At 44.8% G+C, this 21,063-nt stretch overlaps 1 protein-coding gene across 3 annotated transcripts in view; it reads right to left on the bottom strand.

Moving 5' to 3' along the window:
- GNAL (G protein subunit alpha L) overlaps nucleotides 1-21,063 on the bottom strand; it is a 205,473-nt gene that overhangs the window by 120,355 nt on the left and 64,055 nt on the right. Inside the window, exons 1-5 of one of the 3 annotated variants that reach the window (XM_063641487.1) lie at nucleotides 18,682-18,795; nucleotides 17,811-18,056; nucleotides 17,464-17,536; nucleotides 16,697-16,751; nucleotides 16,435-16,554 (exon numbers count right to left, since the gene is read on the bottom strand). In XM_063641487.1, the coding sequence (XP_063497557.1) occupies nucleotides 16,435-16,554; nucleotides 16,697-16,751; nucleotides 17,464-17,536; nucleotides 17,811-17,955 (393 nt within the window). In that variant the 5' untranslated portion in view covers nucleotides 17,956-18,056; nucleotides 18,682-18,795. Of the gene's footprint in view, nucleotides 1-16,434; nucleotides 16,555-16,696; nucleotides 16,752-17,463; nucleotides 17,537-17,810; nucleotides 18,060-18,681; nucleotides 18,796-21,063 lie in introns of those variants that run through there. The other 2 variants (XM_063641493.1, XM_055238629.2) reach the window with 2 other exon arrangements.

Here is a 21,063-nt window from a genome sequence, read left to right as displayed (position 1 = left end):
AAAGGTATTCTTTAGGGTAATGGTACACTCCTGTGGATTAAAAAAAATGCAACCTGATAATAATGCCACAAAATCTTTAACATTATTTTTAATAAAAATGAAAACTCAAATAACAACTGTTATTTTTCTACAAATACTCTGGTTAAAAATTACTCGTTTGAGATTGCATAGACAGCTCTAGAAACAATCAAGAATAATGGGTGGTCAAACTCATATGATTCTCATATGGGTGGTGGCAGTAGAGAGGAAAATTAAGAGAAAATATGTTTTCCCTTTTTTCTTTTTTCAGAGATGATTCTAAAGGTTTTGCTATGAAAATATCATTCTTTTCAGATGTTTCTGAGAATAATCATTGAGCTAAGTTTAATATTTGGTAATATTTTTATTTTTGTTTTTAAATTATTAATTTATTTTCAAATCATACTCAGTTTGAATTCAAATAGTTCAAAAATTAATATAATGCTTTAGGATGCTTCCAGCTATTGAAACAACTCAATTAAAAATGTACAACTCACACTTTATTTTAGTTACATTCATAATGTAGGTAATATTAAAAATTATTATAAATATTTAATAATACTCTATAATTTGCTTTTATAGTACACCACTACAGACACATAAAAAGTTGAATTACCTAATTAAAACATTTTCCCTTCCTATGATTCTAATTCTGAAAACTATAAAAATATTAAAGTCATGTTACATATTTTTCAAAAACAACACTGCCATATCCCATCAATATTTGGTAATATTTTTTTAAAAATGTTCATCATTTACGTATTTTGGGCATGATTCAGCCTCTGCATGTAACTGTGTGTGTGAATGTGTGTGTATATTTTAGACATGTGTGTAAATAGGTAGGATAAGCAAGATTGTAGTAAGGATCATTTTACCTCCTCTTGGGATGAGAAAATGGAAATGGAAATGACTGAAGCAACCAACATTTGTTTATCTTTTTGCCATAAACTTATGTGCTTCATGAAATAAAAAAATACATACTTCAATTTGTCTGAACATATTCTTCACCAATGTTTCTTTAAACGCTAAGTAATTATGTGCATGTGTAATAAACTAACTGCCACAACTGTGGATTCACTTTAAGCTAAAAGATGATGCTCTCCGTTTTTCTGAACATAATGGAACAAGTTTGTAGACCAAGGGCTCATTCTTGAGCTCTAGCCAAAACTTACTGTCCCCTAGACCTGAGAAACTGATGCTGCTACGCTAGAAGTGGCCTTGATTTTGTGATGGGAATATGGCTTCCTGGCTAGGCTCTGCTGATGACAATTTTACCTTCCCAGGAAGCCCTACTGTACGAAGTGCAACAATGAAGACTTTTGTCTGAGCACAATAGTCCTTATTAATCTTCTTTTCTGAATGGCTACAGAATGTCTAGTCTATACCACATGAGTTAGCATTAAACTACATGCTATATTCTTCATTAATTTTATATTACACATTATATATTATACATATTATATATAACATATATAATATAATATATTATATTTTATATTTTTTATATATATATATATATATATTTTTTTTTTGAGACGGAGTCTTGCTCTGTTGCCCAGGCTGGAGTGCAGTGGCGTGATCTCGGCTCACTGCAAGCTCCGCCTCCTGGGTTCACACCATTCTCGTGCCTCAGCCTCCCGAGGAGCTGGGACTACAAGCGCCCACCACCATGCCTGGCTAATTTTTTGTATTTTTAGTAGAGACGGGGTTTCACCAGGTTAGCCAGGATGGTCTTGATCTCCTGACCTCGTGATCTACCCACCTCGGCCTGCCAAAGTGTTGGGATTACAAGCGTGAGCCACTGCGCCCGGCCTTTTTTTTTTTTTTTTTTTGAGATGGAGTTTCGCTCTTGTTGCCCAGGCTGGAGGGCAGTGGTGTGATCTCAGCTCACCGCAACCTCTGCCTCCTGGGTTCAAGCGATTCTCCCACCTCAGCTGTCTGAGTAGCTCGAATTACAGGCATGTGACACCACGCCCAGCAAATTTTGTATTTTTAGTAGAGACGGGGTTTCTCCATGTTGGTCAGGCTGGTCTTGAACTCCTGACCTCAGGTGATCCTCCTGCCGCAGCCTCCCAAAGTGCTGGAATTACAGGTGTGAGCCACCGTGCCTGGCCTATACATTATATATTACAGACATCCTTTCCTTCACTAAGTGGTAAGGCTTTTGAGGCCAGAGGTCATAACTAACACTTTCTTTGTGTAACTCATGGTACTGAGTATGGTGTTGACAAATACGTAGCTTTATGTACATTTACTGAGCATAACTATGTGCCAAATGCCATGTCAAGTTCCTATCCCCAGTAAAGGCATGTTTAGTGGAAAAACTCTACATGACTCATCATACTGTGAGCTTTAGGAATCAAAGGTCAGGCATAAAAAATTTCAAATATGACACATAAATGTGCTTTCTAAATAAGTCTAGCCTTGTTAATCGGAGGGACTTAAAAGGGGGCAAATAACTTGTTTCTTTAGTTATTTTGGTCTTACTAAGAACTTACTAAGTGCTCAAGACTAACCTTTGGCAAATCAATATTTAAATAAGGACATCTATACAGCATGCAATCTTAGTGTTTCAGGTAGAGGAAGAAAAAAAAAAGCAGGCAAGGCAGGGTTTTGAAGATGGTAAGAGCAAGACCTGGTGGGAAGGAGCATGCAAAAGTAAGGGTGCACAGACAGCAAGCATGGAAGTGTAAGGGTGCACAGACAGCAAGCGTGCAAGTGCAAGTATGCACAGAGTGCAATTGTGCAAACTAAGGGAACACAGAGAGCAGGTGTGCAAGTGCAAGAGCACACAGAATGTAAGTGTGTGAGCTAAGGGTGCAAAGAGAGCAAGCGTGCAAGGCCAAGGGCATGGAGAGTGCAAGTGTGCAAGCATGGCATATGGGAGGGAAGTCAGGGATTTCTTCCTGGGCAGAAATATCAAACTGGGTCTGTAAAATACAAATGGGTATGGGAGGGACAGAATGTCTTAAAGCCAAAAGGAAGAATACAGGTTGGGTACAGATTGAACAGGAAACTCGTGTGAGAAAGATGACATGTAACAAGGACCTGAAAAGTTAGAGAAATGTCCCGAAGAACTACCAAATGCTATCACAGGTTATTAGCCATGCTGAACCTACGTCAACTGCCCTCCAAACGTCCTGCCTGGCTTAACTGTTCAATTTATGATCTCCCTCAGTGAGGAAGTCTGCAGCTTCTACACTTTAAAACACCAGTATTTCATGGTTGTCTAATAAAATCGTTCTATATTTTCGGAATTAAGTACTCAGGCATTTGGTCTCAGCACCCAAGCAGTTTCCAGCTAATTTACTCTATTGTTAAATTTCACTTGGAAAACATTTACTTGGCAATTCAGGTTAGATATTTGCCCCATACTAACAAGATTAACTACGGTAACATTTTATAACAGATTCTCTTCACTACAAGATAAAAGTAGGTTGAGAAGATCACCCTTTGGGGACTCGAAGTCACTTTAAGGCCAACCATTCTGTTGAAACACCACACTGGCTGTCTCTGGGGACTCTGGGGGGCTGGGCAGGAGCAGCCTCTTCCCTCCCTGCTCCTTTCTATCTTTTGGATTTTATGCCATCCACAAACATTTCCTATCCAAACAAACACAAACACAAATTAAAAATGGAATTGCTTTTGTAGTGAGAATGTTATGCATACAGTTGATTTAATTCAATTTATGCCATGAAGACGACAGGATAAAAAAAGTATGAGATTATTTTAAAGGTGAAAAAACTCCCACACCTTCATGGATGACATTCTCATGCAAAACTAAAAAATAAAAAAGGCAGTGTTTCAAAGGAACCTTCTCAAGAACAACTTCATTATTCTGCCTCTTAAAACCTAGTGTGCGTTTCTCACAAACCACACGTGTTGACTCATTTAAGTCTTAATTTGGCATAAGAATAGCCTCCTCGCTCTGCTCCTTCTACTGATTCCTGAGAGAGTGCTAAGATGTTCAAAATATTTTCTCTCAGTTATATAAAACTTGCAATGATAAGAACAAAATGCTCTAATACTTAAGGTATGTTTAATGCCACAGTCTTCTGAAAAGAGCAAATGTCCTTAGAGATGAGCTTCTCCTTTGGGTAAACCAAGCAACAAACTTCCAATACATTCAAACTGGAGGCGAACTTTGGAAACAAAAATCTTTTTTGTTCAGCCTCACATTTTCAAAGGATTTGAAGTTTCAAAGACATCCTATCCAAGAAATAATAATAAAAAAAGGTACACAAATACACAATGGAATATTATTCAGCCATGAAAAAAATGAAATCCTGTCATTTGCAGCAACATGGATGGAACTGGATGAAATCCTGTCATTTACAGCAACACGGATAGAACGAACATTGTGTTAGGGGAAATAAGCCAAGCACAGAAAGACATATCACGTGTTCTCACTCCTATGTGGGAGCTAAAAAGTGGACCTCATGGAGGTAGAGAATAGAATGATGCTTACCAGAGGCTGGGAAGAATAGTGGGGAGGTGGGTGAAGAGAGAATGATTAACGGGTACAAAAGTACAGATGCATAGAAGGAGTAAGATACAGTATTGAGTAGCACCATGGGGCAACCATAACTTAATAATTTATTGTATATTTCAAAATACCTAGAGGACTGGAATTAGAATATTCCTAACACAAAGGAATGATAAATGTTTGAGGTGACGGATATTTCAATTACTCTCATTTGATAACTTACTGTATGCTTGCATCAAAATATCACACGTACCCTATAAACATGTACAACTATTATATATCCATCGAAAAATTTAAAAATCAAAAAAAGTTGCCTTAATTACTTTGTGGCCCTTTAATTCATTTTCTGTAAGAAAAAACACTTTAGATAAAAATGGTCATGTGGCTCAAGCCCCGATTTCTTGGTGTGCTGGTGAGTTTGAGAGGTCGCTGTTGTAGCTGGTCCTCCATGTGCTTTTATTATCAAGAGCATGAAATGATGCATTTTTTATTATGTTAAAGCAGCATCACCATCTCCATTTTCTTTTTCTAATTTTTTTTAATCAGGTATTTTTATGGGGCAGTCTGTGCTGTTAACCATAAGGAACATCAACTGATTTTATAGATATTTGAAGAGTAGATGTAAAACACCTTTTAACCATTTGCTTTTATTAACAAAAATAAAGTCTTCAGTATGTACAGTCAATTATATTCAGCTTTCATAGATATGCCTGCTTCTTTTGACTCCAGCCCACCCCACCTAGCTACACAGAACTTACATCCATTTTCTTTTCTTTTCTTTTTTTTTTTTTTGTTTGTTTGTTTTGAGACAGGGTCTTACTCTGCCGCCCAGGCAGGAGTGCAGTGGCTCGATCATGGCTCACTGTGGCCTCTGCCTCCCAGGCCCAGGGAGCTGCTATTTCAGGTGGCAGCCACCACACCCAGTGTATTTTTTGTAGAGACAGGGTTTCACCATGTTGCCTAGGCTTGTCTCTCAAACTCCTGGACTCAAGTAATCTGCCTGCCTGGGCCTCCTAAAGTGCTGGGATTACAGGCATGGGCCACCTATTTTATTTTAATCATAGTATTTAGAAAGTCAAAAGATTGAGCAGTTTTCTCCCTTACATATTTATTGCTCAAGTCTACTGCTGTGTGAAAACTAGAGTGTGAGTTTTGATAAGAACAGGATATTTGGGCCAGGCATGGTGGCTCACGCCTGTAATCCCAACACCTTGGGAGGTCAAGGTGGGCGGATTACTTAAGGTTGGGAGTTTGAGACCAGCCTGGCCAACATAGTGAAACCCCGTCTCTACTAAAAATACAAAAAAATTAGCTGGGCATGGTGGCGGGTGCCTGTAATTCCAGCTACTCAGGAGGCTGAGGCAGGAGAACTGCTTGAACCCGAAGGGAGGAGGTTGCAGTGAGCCGAGCTTGTGCCACTGCACTCTAGCCTGGGCGACAGAGCAAGACTCTGTCTCAAAAAAAAAAAAAAAAAAAAGAACAGGATATTTGTACAGTTTCAAAAAACATTCCTAGAATTTACTTATAAATTATCAAGGGAAAAAGGGCGTCTATATAGAAGTAGACCCCACCCTAACTAGTGACCAGAGTTAACATCACAGATGCACTGAGAAGGAAGGATTCATGATCACTTCTCTGCTGTTGCTCCAAACACAAAACCTCAAAGGAACTCTGAGTGTGGGTGTTCTACAAAGTCAATGTCAGGCCAAGGTCATGACAAAAAAGGTCGGCTGAGCAACTGTTACAGCGTAGAGAGAAATGGAAGTTAAATGTCATGGTTGATCCTGGATTGGATTACTGACCAGAGTTACCAATATCATTTTTTATTATTATTGTTACTGCTATTATTTCATTATATTATTATTGAGACTCTTGGTAAAATCTGAGTAAGGTTTGTTGATTACAAAATGATGGTCGGATGTGGTGGCTCACACCTGTAATCCCGGCACTTTGGGAGGTGGGTGGATCACTTGAGGCCGGGAGTTTGAGACCAGCCTGGCCAACATGGTGAAATCCCATCTCTACTAAAAATACAAAAATTAGCCAGGCATGGTGGTGGGCTATGCCTGTAGTCCCAGCTACTTGGGAGGCTGCAGTGAGCTGAGATCGCACCACTGCACTCCAGCCTGGGAGATAGAGCAAGACTCTGTTCAAAAAAAAAAAGATACTGTATTAATGTTAAATCTCCTAATTTTGATACCTGTGCTGTGGTTACAGAAGTGAAGTGGATGTCCTCATTCTAAGGAAATACACACTGATGTATTTAGAGGCAAGGGGGCATGATGTCTACAACCAACTCTCAAATCATTCACAAAAATGTGTGTTAGTGTAGAGAGAGTGAGAGCACGAATGTGGCCACACATCAGCTATCGATGAATCTGGGTGAAGGACCTATGGGAGTCTTCGGTACTACTTTTGTATTGTTCAGGTAAAGATTAAAATCATTTCAAAATAAAAAGCTAACATTGATTAGGAGTACCTCTTATGATAATATTGCAAAGAAAAAAATGGAATTTAAGAAAAGTATCTTTATTGAAGCTCTAATATGGTTAATGTATCTAACTGAAATGTTTTACTATAATAATAAAAATTCCTTTTATTAGCATCTCAGATGTGCAGAATAATACAATACTCATTCTCACTGGGGGTTTCCCTCCTCCTTAATATCATGACACAAGCCATGTGAGACCCGGAAGCAGGTTTCTGGCACAGGAAATGCCCTTTGTCCAATGACAGACAAATTCTCAGAGCACCATCCCCACAGCAGATACGAAGCCTGGCCTCTTTATGAATTCGGGAGTGATCCTTCCAAAAAAAACCTTGCATTTTTGTCACTCCCCCGAAGAAAACCATGGAATGGTTCTCCCCAGCCTTGAGGAGGAAGCCCAGGCCCCTTGGCCAGGCTCGCAGGACTCTCCCTAACCCGCCGCGGCCTGACTGGGCTTTTGGTCTGCAGGCTCCGAAGGTGCCACCTGCCCTGAAGCACTGTCCTCTCTATGTCCACCTGCCCTCTAAGCCCTTCCCATTCAAGGAAGATTCGGCTTAGTGTGACGCCAGCTGCACTGGTGTCCCCAGGTGGCCCCAAGAACTTCCTTAAATGTAGCATCACACACCTGTATTTCTTAAGCCTGTATCCCTGCCAGAGGTAGAAAAGTGCTGTTCCTTATTCGTCTTGGTGTCAATAGGAAGATGGATAATATGTGTACCGAACAATTACTGAAGTAAGGGCAGTCCACGTGACCTCTTCCATGTCACCCGCCTCCCCTCCACAGTGCTGGCAGAAGAGCTTCGGGACCTCCATGTGGCCCCACTGAAAACTGCTGCTTATGGACTACTCTGTGATGATAACCTTTCATGGGAAAGATAGGTGGCTCAGGAAGCCACATTCCATCTTCGCCAACTACTGGGAAGCTGGCAAATGGACAGCTGGCAAATGAAATCAACTTCCATGTTGCCTCTCCCTCTCCACCTCCTGTGCCTCCCTGTCCTCAGCTGGGGCTGTCAGGCCAAATGGTCCCTGAGGCCTCACGCACCATCTATTTTCAACACACATCACTGTTTTCCTCTGCAAAGTGAGACTTCTGTTAGGCTCTATAGAATCAATATGGCAGCCTGAGGCTAAGACACAGGTGTTCACTGCTTCCAGCAACCAGGTGTGCAAATTGGAACAAGAAAGATTATTGTGCATTTTTAAAAAAGGACTTTTTTAAAAACCAAAGAACATGCCTTAGGACATCTAACTATTTGTGAAGTATTTATTTTAGCATGATCTCCCTTTGAGGGGTGCAGTCAGGGTGCATTTCACCTTTCTACCACTAGACAGCATGAAGCAAAGGTGCACTGCGGTGAGCACAAAAGAATGAGGCTGCAGCTTATTGGAACTTGCAGCAAAACTGGGCAGAAACTGTAGGCCTAGGGAGCGAGGTGAAAAATCCCACAGAAATCTGCAAAATCCAGGGGAGTTCCAGGCAGCCTCAAAGAACCTGAGGCTAGGCCAGCCACAGGATCAGAAGGGCAGGACACAGACCAAGCCGAAATGGTGGGAAAAAGGAAGGCCAATGTCAGCAAAGAAAATCCAACTGAAAATAAGGTAGAGAAAGAGAAGGAGAGCCGAGCTCTGAGGCCTGCTGGTAACAGCGAACAGGCAGGAAGTGAGGTCCGCGGTAACCTGCCGGGGAGCCTGGGGGACTCCCACCTAAGAACCTGTGCTCCGAGAGGGCACGGGAATGAGGATTCCTGAGCAGTCAGGAGCCTCACTTCCTCTGGGGATAACTAGGGGTGCCTTCCCCCAGGAGGGCTGTGAAATGTTAGCGATGTCAGCTCTTGGCATGGGACAGAAGGCACTGCCTATAAATGCTGGCTTGAGGCGGAGGTGCAGGCGGTGACGGCTAAGGGGTGCGACTGACTCCCCGTGAATCCAGAGGGGAGTGGACAGTAAGCCATGTCAGACCACGGGACCTGGGGGCCGGGTGGACTGAGGTGGACCCACCAACCAGGCCCAGCAACACAGGCGAGGCCAAGAATGGCGCTAGCTCTGCTCCACTTCCTCCAGCAGAGCAGGATTGCTCATTTTAAAGCTGTACCGCCCATGTCCCAGCCACGGTTTTAGATATTAACATGTTTAATCCTCACATCAGCCACAGGAAGTAGGTGTTGCCATCATCTCTACTGTACCATTGAGAAAAGGCAGATAGCAATGAGGTCATGTGCTCAAGGTCACACACAAAGGGCCTGGCAGGGCTAGAATTTGAACACAGATTGGGCTGGCCCCACACCTCCCCTTAAGACCCCCTTTCAAGATACAGACACCATCCTGTCCACAGAATCCCAGGCCTGGGGGTGTCTGCGCCCTGTCCACCCTTGTGTCCCCCTGCAGGGGCTCCTTACTGGCCCTGCCTCAGCCCCCATGAAGACCCAGGGGAAGCGCCAAGCCCAAAGACCCTTCTCCCAGTGACTCCCATTCAAGACAGACCCAGCAGAGGGGCAGTGAGACCTTAAGTGGGCCCCTATAATAAATTTCCATTTATTAATTACATCTGAAAATACTCGAAGGCAAAGACGGTACTTTTTCCTTCCATGACAGATATACACTTCTTTAAGAGGTTCAGTGTACTGCAGAAGGCAAAAGTTTACTGTGCCCTTTTTACACCAGCTCAAATGTTGCCTTTCTCCCATAAAACATGCACCAGACCTCACTAGCTCAAAAGGCAAAGAACAGGATGGCTGTGGGGCAATCAATTTCAATATCATTTTGAATTAGGTGGTTGCTGTTTCGCTGTATGTGTGGGGACTTCATGTTCTTTCACACTGTGACATCCCAGTCGGCCCGTCCCCTGACTTCTTGTGCCCACAGGTCCTTACTGAAGTGGATTCGGAGGATTCTATTATAACCTAAGTTAGCAGGCACCTGGAGATTGTTTGCAGTGCACCCAGCAGGAGATGCACTCCAAGAGCGAGCTGTGGGGAGAGGAGGCGGTGGAGAAAGAGGCCTGGTCCCCAGGGAGCGAACACAGCCAGCCCCATCATTTTCTGATGGCGCTGGGAGGTGGGTTTGATGAGGTGCTGGGCAGGAATGGTCACCGAGGGTGCAGGGAACCCAAGTAGAGGCTGCGTGGAGGAACTCATGCTGACCTGATTTACACGGTGGGCTTCAGCTTCGTTGGTTAAAAAAAAGACACACACATGAAAACCCACAGCACAAAGCCTTCTAGTAGGAGATAGAGACAGGCTTGGAGAGGGAACACAGACATTGTGTGGAAGAATCTAACCGCATTCTGGAGATTCTGCACATATCCCCCAAGGAGATGCAGCAGCACACAGCAGCAGCCGCTGAGGCTCTGCATGGCACCCCCTGGGCTGGGCACCGCACTTGGCTCTCTATGCAGGGCCACAAGCTGCAATGAGCGTAGGCCACTTGCTCAAAGTCACACCAGGCCGTTTGGCTCCCGGGGCCTTGGCCCAGGCCACTGTGGCCTCCTTTGCCTGCATACTGACCGAACACTCAGAGATTAGCCACACAGGGTGCCTCCTGACTTGGGGCTGCTGTTGGAAAGTGACAGAGTAGCTCTCACCTGGGAGGAAGGCAAAACACTGACCTCTGCTCTCTAATAATTTAGGAAACACCAGGTGGTAATGATAGAGTACTGACCAACAGATCAGACTGCTTTTCTGTTTCTTGTTTAGCCTTATTTATCCTCTTCCCCTTAGAAAAAACTGGCAAAATACAATTTGAAAAGAGCTAATAAAGTATCCACATTTTAAGAATAAAAATCAAACAAATGAATAACTCAATTGAATTCAACAGTGATTTTGCTTGATATGGTGCTAAAGGATTTTTGGAGGAGGCAACCACAACATTTTTCTTCTTTTTTCTTTTCTTTCCTTCCTTTTTTTTTTTTTGAGACGGAGTCTCACTCTGTTGCCCAGGCTGGAGTGCAATGTCAGGATCTTGGCTCACTGCAACCTCCGCCTCCTGGGTTCAAGCTATTCTCCTGCGTCAGCCTCCCGAGTAGCTGGGATTACAGGTACCCGCCACCATGCCCAGCTAATTTTTCTATTTTTAGTAGAGACGGGGTTTCACCATGTTGGCTAGGCCGGTCTCAAACTCCTGACCTCAGGTGATTGACCTGCCTTGGCCTCCCAAAATACTGGGATTACAGGTGTGAGCCACCACGCCCGGCCTATTTTTCCTATTTCATAAATGATCAGCTAATCTATGTATTAGCATAATCACTTAAGACTATTTATTTTGCATCATTGCATCTGCTGGCTGCTATGCAGAATTTGGCTGCTAAGACATGGTGCCAACTAGTGAGGGGCTTACAGCGGGGAGTCAAGCCTTGAACAAAGATAACCTGAAGCTTTGGGTGTATTCATGAGAAAAACTCTGATCAGGCAACTGTCAATTCGTTATTTGTAGCTAATCCCAGTACTTTTCTATTGTGATTTATGTGTTGTAAAATATGTTTGCGTTATTTCATTTGAAATTAAAATTTAACATATGCTGACCTTGTCTCCAAAGATTTCACATTATTCTGCAGCAAATGTCCTGCCGTTTCGCTATGAAGATAACTGGAGTTTTTTTGTCTTTTGCTTTGACCTGGTATGAAACTCCCCTTTACAGTTCTGGCTTGTGAAGGGAATAACTGTATCACGTGAGCTCAAGGTCACAAGAACTTTATCATCCATCATTGTTCATCATAACCTGAACAATACCAGTCTATGGATAACTGCAAAACTAGGCGATTATCCCCATGTAAGCTACCAATTTGCTTTCACAATTTGCTTGAAAAGCCTTTGCTAACAAGCCCTCCCTCACCTCTCTGCCACCAAGTCTGAAAACACCTGCGTCTGCACCTGTTCTCTGCCTTCTCAATTGGGGAGGTGGTCTGGTTCTTTTTTGTTCTGGACCCCATTCTTTTAACCTTCTCGAGGACTGGACTCCTGCCATACACAGCCTCTTTATTCTGTATTGTCATTTTTCTCCTGCTTTACCAAGTGATTCCAGCCCTTTTCATTCAGACAGGGTTTTGTATCTTTCGTCTTAAAGAAACCCTCTCTTGACCTTGCCTACCTTTTCAGCTGCTGCCTGGCTCCTCAGCCTTCCTCCACAGCAAAACCTCCAGAAAGCCTAATCTGCCGCTGCCACCTGGACCCACTCACATCACATTCTCTCCTCAATACCCTCCACCTGGGTCCTTATCAAGGTCACCGGTGACCTTGAAGCTGCCAAAGCCATTTTACCTTAATGTCTGTCTTGACGCCCCAGTCAGCACTGCACACCGCTGACATCCCTTCCTGCTGCAATGGCTCTTCCTGGGGCCTCACGCATCCAACTCTCCACCTGGTGTCTCCACTTAGATGTCGAAATAGTCATCTCCAACTCACCAGGAAAACAAAACCTCCTCATACCTGCCTCCTCCCAACCTGTTTCTACCTTCTATGCAGAAATTCAGACCCAAACACTCAGACTCATTCTTGATTGATCTATTTCCCCTCAGTACTGACATCCACATGCCAACAAGTCTAAATGGTTCTGTTTCCAAAATAAATCCCAACTCAGGCCACTTTTCTCCACCCCCATGATCCCCTCCCACGCAAGCTGTCCTATTACCTTTCCTCTGTATTATTAGACTAGTCTCTGAAGTAGCTGCCCTCCTTCAACTCCTGCCTCCCCACAATCCGTTCGCCACCCACAGCCAGAGTGATCTTGATGAAACACAATGAGATCTCATGGCTCCACTGCTTAGAACCCTCCAAAGCTTTGTGTGTCCGGACACACCTGGCCTGTAAGGCCAATGATAAGATCCAGCTCCGAGTCTCTCTGACCTCCCCACAGCAGCCCTTGGCTGATAGGTACTAACCACATTTGCCTGCTTTCTGTTACAATTTCAGATTAATGGACTTCAACTGAAATTCAAATGAAAGACACCACAGAGAGCAAGAGACCCAAAGAGCAACCCACCCGTATTTCCCCCATGTGCAACATTCTCAGAGAAAATTCTCAAGATGTCTGTTTTTAAGTTATTCTTCTCCTTTTCCTTCTTAAATTGAAGAATCCTAAAATTAATTTTTAACATTAATATAATGTATTTGGTTCAAAAGTTATCTTACCCCCACAGGAAAATTAACTTAAGACCCTCATATAATTGAACCATGACACTGACGGGCTTTCTCAAGGATTCAATCTCAAAAAAGTACTAGATTGAGTAAAACAGTGTTTTGTTTACTATTAAAATACTTGATTTCGCTCTACTTGTATGTTTATAAAAAACATATATTCTTTTAAATAAAAGTTAATTTTCCAATGGAGTATGTAAGTCAGATTTGTCTTGATATCATTCTGAATGAGGATCATCAAAATATGAAACCAAGAACTACATAATTTATTTTTTATTTTATTTTTTTTTTTGAGACAGAGTCTCGCTCTGTCGCCCAGGCTGGAGTGCAGTGGCGCAATCTCTGCTCACTGTAAGCTCCGCCTCCCGGGTTCATGCCATTCTCCTGCCTCAGCCTCTCCAAGTAGCTGGGACTACAGGTGCCCGCCACCACGCCCGGCTAATTTTTTGTATTTTTAGTAGAGACGGGGTTTCACCGTGGTCTCGATCTCCTGACCTCGTGATTCGCCCGCCTCGGCCTCCCAAAGTGCTGGGATTACAAGCGTGAGCCACCGCGCCCGGCCCCAAGAATTACATAATTTAATAAGATAAGTAATATAAATATTTCCAAGCACTATGAAATAAATGTCACTAAAATTCTGTGCATATTAAAATTAAAAATAGCATTTTCAGAAGGAATGTTGCATATTTAACATTAATTTCCTGATTTATATAAGTCTGGGCTATGTTAAAAATATATAAATATACATAAATATATATATAAAATATACTCTCATTTGACATGTGCATAGACATTTAAGACAACAGAATGTTAGGCTTAAAAAACACCAGTAAAACTAACCCCCACAAAAGTATTACCTCTGAAAGAGCATTGTAATTACATTTGCATCTGCTGGTGCTAAATTCTCCTTTATTGTAATGATAATTAATTATGCTTTCTGATAATTTTTAAGTAATCTTAATTTATCTATATGAAAATATATGCATTCAAAGCAAATGGTTTCTCAAGTTTTTAATTAAAAGTGTTCATGATTTAGCTCCAAAAACACTTTCACAAATTAGATGTTTTGGATTCCTTAGATAATACAGGTGGGAGTTACCAATTGTTTCTGGATTTGGGGTTAAATATGGGATGCCTCATCAACCGTGAGACTGTCATGAACAGGAGAAAGAAGACATGGGACTGATTAATCTTAATTTTAATTTCTCACTAGATGTTAAGAATAGCATTTTTCCCCAAATATATAAGATGTTTTATGATTACTTCTAGGCAAACATGATACGATAAATCCGAGAACTCAGATGCTTTTCTATAAATGTCTAAATCTGAAGTTGAAAGGGAACACCACTCCTGATTCCAACCAGGACCATGTAGTTCTGGGTGATTTTGCCAGTGTACACAGCATCGGTGAGAACTGGGAGGACATCTGCACCTCCAGTTAGCAGAGGATCCTGGTGTGGCTGGAGCATCTTCTGCCTACCCCTTCCCCTGCCATGTCAACTCCTTGCCCTCTCCAAGCCATATAGTTAAAGACATGGGGCCAGATGCCCAGCCCCTTCTTTCAGCCAGTGTGCCACTCCTCACTCCTCCATTTTAGAAATTCTACAGATATCACTGGCTCTACACTGGCATGCTTATCAGAAGCAAAAATCATATTAAAGGATGAAAATAAAAGCTTTTTAAAAAAGTCATTCTTGGCCAGGCGCGGTGGCTCATGCCTGTAATCCCAGCACTTTGGGAGGCTGAGTCGGGTGGATCATGAGGTCAGGAGATCGAGACCATCCTGGCTAACATGGTGAAACCCCGTCTCTACTAAAATACAAAAAATATTAGCTGGGCATGGTGGCAGGTGCCTGTAGTCCCAGCTACTTGGGAGGCTGAGGCAGAAGAATGGTGTGAACCCGGGAGGCGGAGCTTTCAGTGAGCCACACCACTGCACTCCAGCTTCCACGACGGAGCAAGACTCCATCTCAAAACAAACAAACAAACAAATGAAGAAACAAAGTCATTCTTATTAGCCATCCCAATACAGAGCCCACAGGACAATGGTGCTCTGTAGAGAAGGGGTGGGGTGAGCCGGGGGCCACAGGCCTTGCAGGCAGGGCAGGGTCTCTCTGTTTTACATATTGGTTTCTCCACATGCTTCCCTTCAAAGAGAGGATTCTAAGAATGAAAAATGTCTCCAAACCACCATGCCAGGCAATACAAATTTTGAAAGACTGTTATTGATGAATACACATACACACACACACACACACACTCACTTCTGGTGCACTGTAACAAAAATGAAAATGACTTTCTGAGAAGCTTAACAAATACTTTTCCTTTGAAACAAGCTTTATGAAATGACCAAATATTTTAAAGAAATGTATATTCTGAAAAATGACAGAAAACTAACATTGATGTCACTCTTTTGCATAAGCAATACTGCCATCCAAGTGATTAGGAAAAGCAGCCCTAAATAATGCAGATGTGAACCAAACTGCATTTTAATATGATAAACATTCAGAAGTGATCCATGCTATCATTTTTTATACAATGCATTCTTTTCTCAATTGATCTGAAGACTGTGCATCTTAAAAGTAAACTGAATTCTGCTCTTTCTGTAATTCCCATGGAGGCAATTATCTACCGTAAGTATTTTTCTCTACTCATGTAATTTCTACTGTTTTTATCTGGGAAACTGCTTAATTGTTAGTTTAAGAATACAGACAGGAAAAAAAGCACCATCAGCATTTCTTAAAGATATGCTGCCTTCCTGATTATCAGCCTTCCCCATACACTCATAAAAGCATTTCTTGCAATCCCATTGTAGTTAATTAATTAATTTATTTTTTTTGAGACAGGAGTCTCGCTCTGTCACCCAGGCTGGAGTGCAGTGGCGTGATCTCGGCTCACTGCAACCTCCACCTCCCTGGATCAAGCAATTCCCCTGCCTCAGTCTCTTGAGTAGCTGGGATTACAGGCGCACACCACCATGCCCAGCTAATTTTTTTGTATTTTTTGTAGAGATGGAGTTTTACCATGTTGGACAGACTGGGCTTGAACTCCTGACCTCAGGCAATCCGCCCGCCTCGGCCTCCCAAAGTGCTGGGATTACAGGTGTGAGCCACCGCCCCTGGCCATAGTTAATATTTTTAACAAACACAAATATTTTGGTACAGAGTAAGTATTCCTCTTATCCATTTAGAGAGCTGGATTTCGAAGAAAGTTAATAATGAATTAGTATCAATATTGATTCTCAATAAGAAACCTTATTAAAAATGGTTCCATCTTTCACTAGTTAGAGTATTTCAGTAAGCATTTCTTACCTGGGAATATTCAAAGTCAGTGATAGGGGCTATGCTCTTGATGTAGTCTGATCGAAATTGGTTTTCAGGGTTGGCCAGCGGAACTGGAGGTATTATAGTACTCATTGCTGAAACAATTGTCTAAAATGGAATAAGAAAAAAATATGGATAAACATTTAGGCTCCATGTATGATAATCTACAATATGTAATTTCTGTCTACACAGTTTTAGAATGAAGAGCACTTGACTTTTCTAGTAAACAATCATTTAAAAAAGTCCTTACCACGATAGCATCTTTAACATTTTTCCGGATGTCCAGAATTTTCTGTTTCTTTTCCCTGTAATGAAAGAGAGTTGTTATTAGCTTAATTTACTCTTAGCACTGATTCCAATCAATTGAGTGGGATTTTAAATTTCCAGCTACAGCACTGACCTAGACTGCTTTCACTAGAGGTCAGTATCCCCCCAAGACAACATCTGCAAAGGTTTTATCTGGGAAAGGAAAGCACCCTCCTTCTCTAATTTGTACTCTAAACAAACTTGAATGCACACATTTTTTTTTTTTTTTTTAATCTATAGCTTTAAACAACTATGCAGGTTACACAAAAACAAGGCAAAATCGCCATGGATATTGCATATAAATATAACGATGCAGTTACACTTGTAAATGTATTTTACCTAGATCTATCCCATGAATAATATGTTGACAGTTATAAACTGAAATAGATGCAAACAAATAATATTATATTGAAAAAATATATTGAGATATTGGTTAAGTGTGCCCAGAGCAATACCAGTAATACAGATCAATACTCCAAGAATACCTATAAATCATATTTTGTTAAGCAAGTTTTCATTAGACAGTAGCAGAAAAAGGATTTGCCTAAATATACCAAATTCAACAGCAAATATCTAATTTTTTCCCCCTTGAATGTCTACTCCATTATCAAATAACTTGAAATTGTTTAGAGAAAGCACTTCTGGGACGTCTGGGAGAGAGATGAAGTTTGCATGCAGTTTGGAAGCAAAACCGAAATTGATCATTCTTACTCGGGATTAAACCCATTGACGTGCAGGATCCTCATCTGTTTGACGATAGTGCTTTTCCCAGACTCACCAGCCCCTGCAAACAAACACAAAGAACGCTGTGATCTGTGTCCGGATATTGTTGCCATCTCTCACCACTAGCCAGGTCTGAGCAATTCTCCTCCCCCAGCACGGGGATTTCCTACACTTGGGTTCCTGGCTGGAGGAGCTCGCCCCGGCCGCCGTCTGGGCTCAGCCGCCCGGAGCTGCGCGCGACCCTCGCCCGGCCCTGCCCGCCCAGCTCGGCGCTCGCCGCTCCCGGCTGTGCGCTACGCTGGGGCCAGGAGCCGCCGCGCGCCCCTCGGCCTTACCCAGGAGCAGCAGGCGGTGGGTAGCCTTGTAAGCCAGCCTCTCTTTCTGCAACTGCTTCTCGATCTTTTTGTTGGCCTCGCGTCGTTCTTTTTCATCGACGCCCTGGTCTTCCGTCGTCTTGCTGTTGCCGCCCAAACACCCCATGCCTGCCCGCTGGGATGGACGTCAGAAGTTAGGAATGTGCGCAAAAAGCAATAGAGAGTTGGAGACGTGTGCGGCTCCTGCGACGGCTCCTCTCTTTCCTGCTGCTGAAAGAGATGGTCTGGTCTCTTCGGTGTTTTCCGATTCAGAGCAGGCGTTTCTTCTCCCTCCCCCTGCCCACCGCAAACTCCCAACTAAATGGCTGTAAGGAAGACGCGCGGAGTAAAATGCCTTTTTAAACGAGAATTGTTTTAAAATCTGCTGGATGAATACGGCACAATGAACGGAGACGGGGGACGAGGGCGCCGGTCTCCTCTGGAGACAGCCGAGGTGGCGCAGCGCCCTGGGTTCGCCCCGCGTCCCTTCGCCCGCACTGCAAGCCTCGCTCAGCCCCGCCCAGCGGGTCCCCGAGGGGGCGGCGCGCTCGGCTGGGTGCCAGGTCCCAACCAGCCGGGGTGGTGGCTGAGCGTGGCGCGGAGGACAGAGCGCGCCACCGGAGTCCCACAGGGCGACGATGGGCACCTGCTGGGCCGGCTGGCGCCTCGCTATTCCTCAGCCGTCGGACGTGCGCCCCCTCCCTGGTCTGGGATCCCGGTGCGGGGAAGGGAGAGGGAGGCTGGCTTTGGGGGCGGCCGGGCCGCTGGTCCCGGAGCTCTCGGAGAGGCGCTACCGCGCTGGAAGGGTCAGGGAGCTGACCCCCCACGGAACCCGGCCGGCTGGGGCGCTTACACGCTGACCGGCCTGGGTTCCGGGCCCGCAGCCCCTCCGCCGCGCCGCGGCCGCCTGGCTCTCTTGCACCCCGAGCCGGGAAAGTGCGTCTGGGCGCGCGCTCCGTGTTGGCTCGGACGCGTCCCTGCTCCTGGCGGGCGAAGACTCGCGCAGGATCATGCATATTCTAGCAGGGAGGAGGATCCCTCCGAGGCTCACCAGTCACACCGCCTTTGTTCTGCTCAGCTTCTAGACTATTCCAGCTCGCCCACGTCGCCGCCTCCCGAGCCTCCTGTCTTTACCTCCAGCCCCCGTTTCTCCTGTGCAGTGCTCCCAAGCAGCACTACCACTCTTCCAGAAGGCACTGTGGCCTCGAACTTGGCGTTGTAGCAGAGGAATGAACTAGGGCGCGAGACTGGCACCTGCCCTCCGTTACTGAGACCCCTCCAATAGGGCCGCAGCCGGCAGCTTGGCGTTTGGAGTGTTGTACTTGGGGGAAGGAGGTCAGAAGACGGGGCCGGGCCGAAGTCGTGGACACCAGCCGTGGGCGTGGAGAAGTCACTGTTCCTTGTGTGTGGCTGCTCCCAGTTGCCAGCTTGGCGCTGCGCTGTCTACTTGCCTTTGCTCAGCTCTGTCGTCGAGTCCCTCCACCTTGCAAGAAACCTACACGGTCTTCTTCACTGCGGAGCTGGCCTTCTTCAGGAGAACAGACCCCAGCCCGCCCCGGCCCCCCAGGCGGCGCTTCCCCTACCCTCAGGCCCGCCGCTGCCCTATGGACCTTCGCCCCTCACCTAGCGCACCTTCCCCTCTCCACTCTTGCTTCAACCTCTCCTGCTACTGGCTGGTTTCCCTCAAGCAAGCGAACACATTCAACTCTGTCCCACCAGAACCACACAACACCTTTCATCTCACGCCCCTTGTTAGTTCCATCAGTTTTCCTCCTGCCCATCGCAGCCAAGAGTTAGAAAGGTCGTCCGACCCTGCCTGTATTCCTCTCCTGCTGCTCCCACCTCAGTCCCTGGCAGCCTGGCTTCGACATTCACCCCATAGGGAAAATACTCTCATCAAGGTCATCTAGGGCCCCTCAGGGGCTAAGTCTCATCCATGAATTTTGGTCTTTATTTTCTTCGCGTCTCTGTGGCTCCTGCTTTGATCCCTCCTAGAGACCGCATTGGGTTTCAGGCTGTCCCTCTGGCCGGTGCATCCGGGCTCCTCCACCCAGGGGTCCGAGGTGCCTTCCCCACAGCACAGCCTCTCAACTGACACACGTTCCTGATGGGCTGACTGCATCCTCCATACTCTGCCCACTCAGCTCTCACCGTGCCCACCGCGGATCCCTAACCCAGCCCATCCTGCTGACCACCACCGTCCCCAGACACACCGCCCCCACCGTGCCGCAGGTGTCTGGAAATCACCTTGCCAAGGATTGAGCTCATGCCCCGTGCCACCCTCACACCACCTACCTGCTGCTTTCTCAGTTCTTTCTCTGGAATAAGGGCCCCTAATTTTCCAAACCAGAACGGTGGGAGTTATGCCAGATTCCATTTTCTTACAAACCCCAACAGTTACTACATCCTGTTGGGTCCGTTTCCTGAGTATCTGTCCTGTTCTTTCCGTGGCGTCTGCCACTGCTGTGGTCTTCGATTACTAATACAGAGCTGGATTTCAGAGGCCTCCGGACGGTTTCCACTGCCTGCTGTCTCATTTCAGTGCACCCTGCACAATGCTGCCACCGCGATAGTACAAATCCAGCCACATCACTGTCCCCATCATCTACAAACCCCGGGCCTGGTCCTTCTGGTGGGGTTGGTATAAACTCTCCCCTTCTTAGGGCCTACCCCAACCCTCCTAACACTCTCAGTTCCTGAACAGGCTGGTCAGGTGCATGTGCTGCTTGTGTCTTGGGAATACCTGGGGACTCTCTTTTCTGGGTCAACCTCCCTAGTTATCCTTCCAGCCTCAAGCTGGGCCTCACTGCCTCCCTCACATTGGGGGTTAGGCCACACCTTCTCAAGCTCTAAGGGAGCACCAGAGTCTCCGCTGGTCTCACTCATCACCTTGCATTGTGATGGTTTAACTGTGTCCTCAAAACTCCACTAGACTGTGGACTCCTTGAGGGCCGAGGCTGAGCCCGTCCTTGTACCTGCCGCGCCAGTATCTGGTTCAGTGCCTGACCCAGAGGAGATGCTCTGGGAATATTTGTCAAGGGAATGAATGACGTCATGAAAGCGAAAGATAACTCCAGCTCAAAGTGTGAATTCTCATCAAAGGAATGTCATGACCACACGTAAAAAATATTTGTTCAATATAATACTTTTCAATAAATATTCTTACTGAAAATAAAAATACATTTTAAAAATGCAATGAATTACTTTTCTAGACATAGGCAGAAGCAAACATACA

Source organism: Symphalangus syndactylus, chromosome 1, assembly GCF_028878055.3.
Source record: "Symphalangus syndactylus isolate Jambi chromosome 1, NHGRI_mSymSyn1-v2.1_pri, whole genome shotgun sequence".
Taxonomy (NCBI): Eukaryota; Metazoa; Chordata; class Mammalia; order Primates; family Hylobatidae; genus Symphalangus; species Symphalangus syndactylus.
This window is presented reverse-complemented; position numbering and strand designations above follow the sequence as displayed.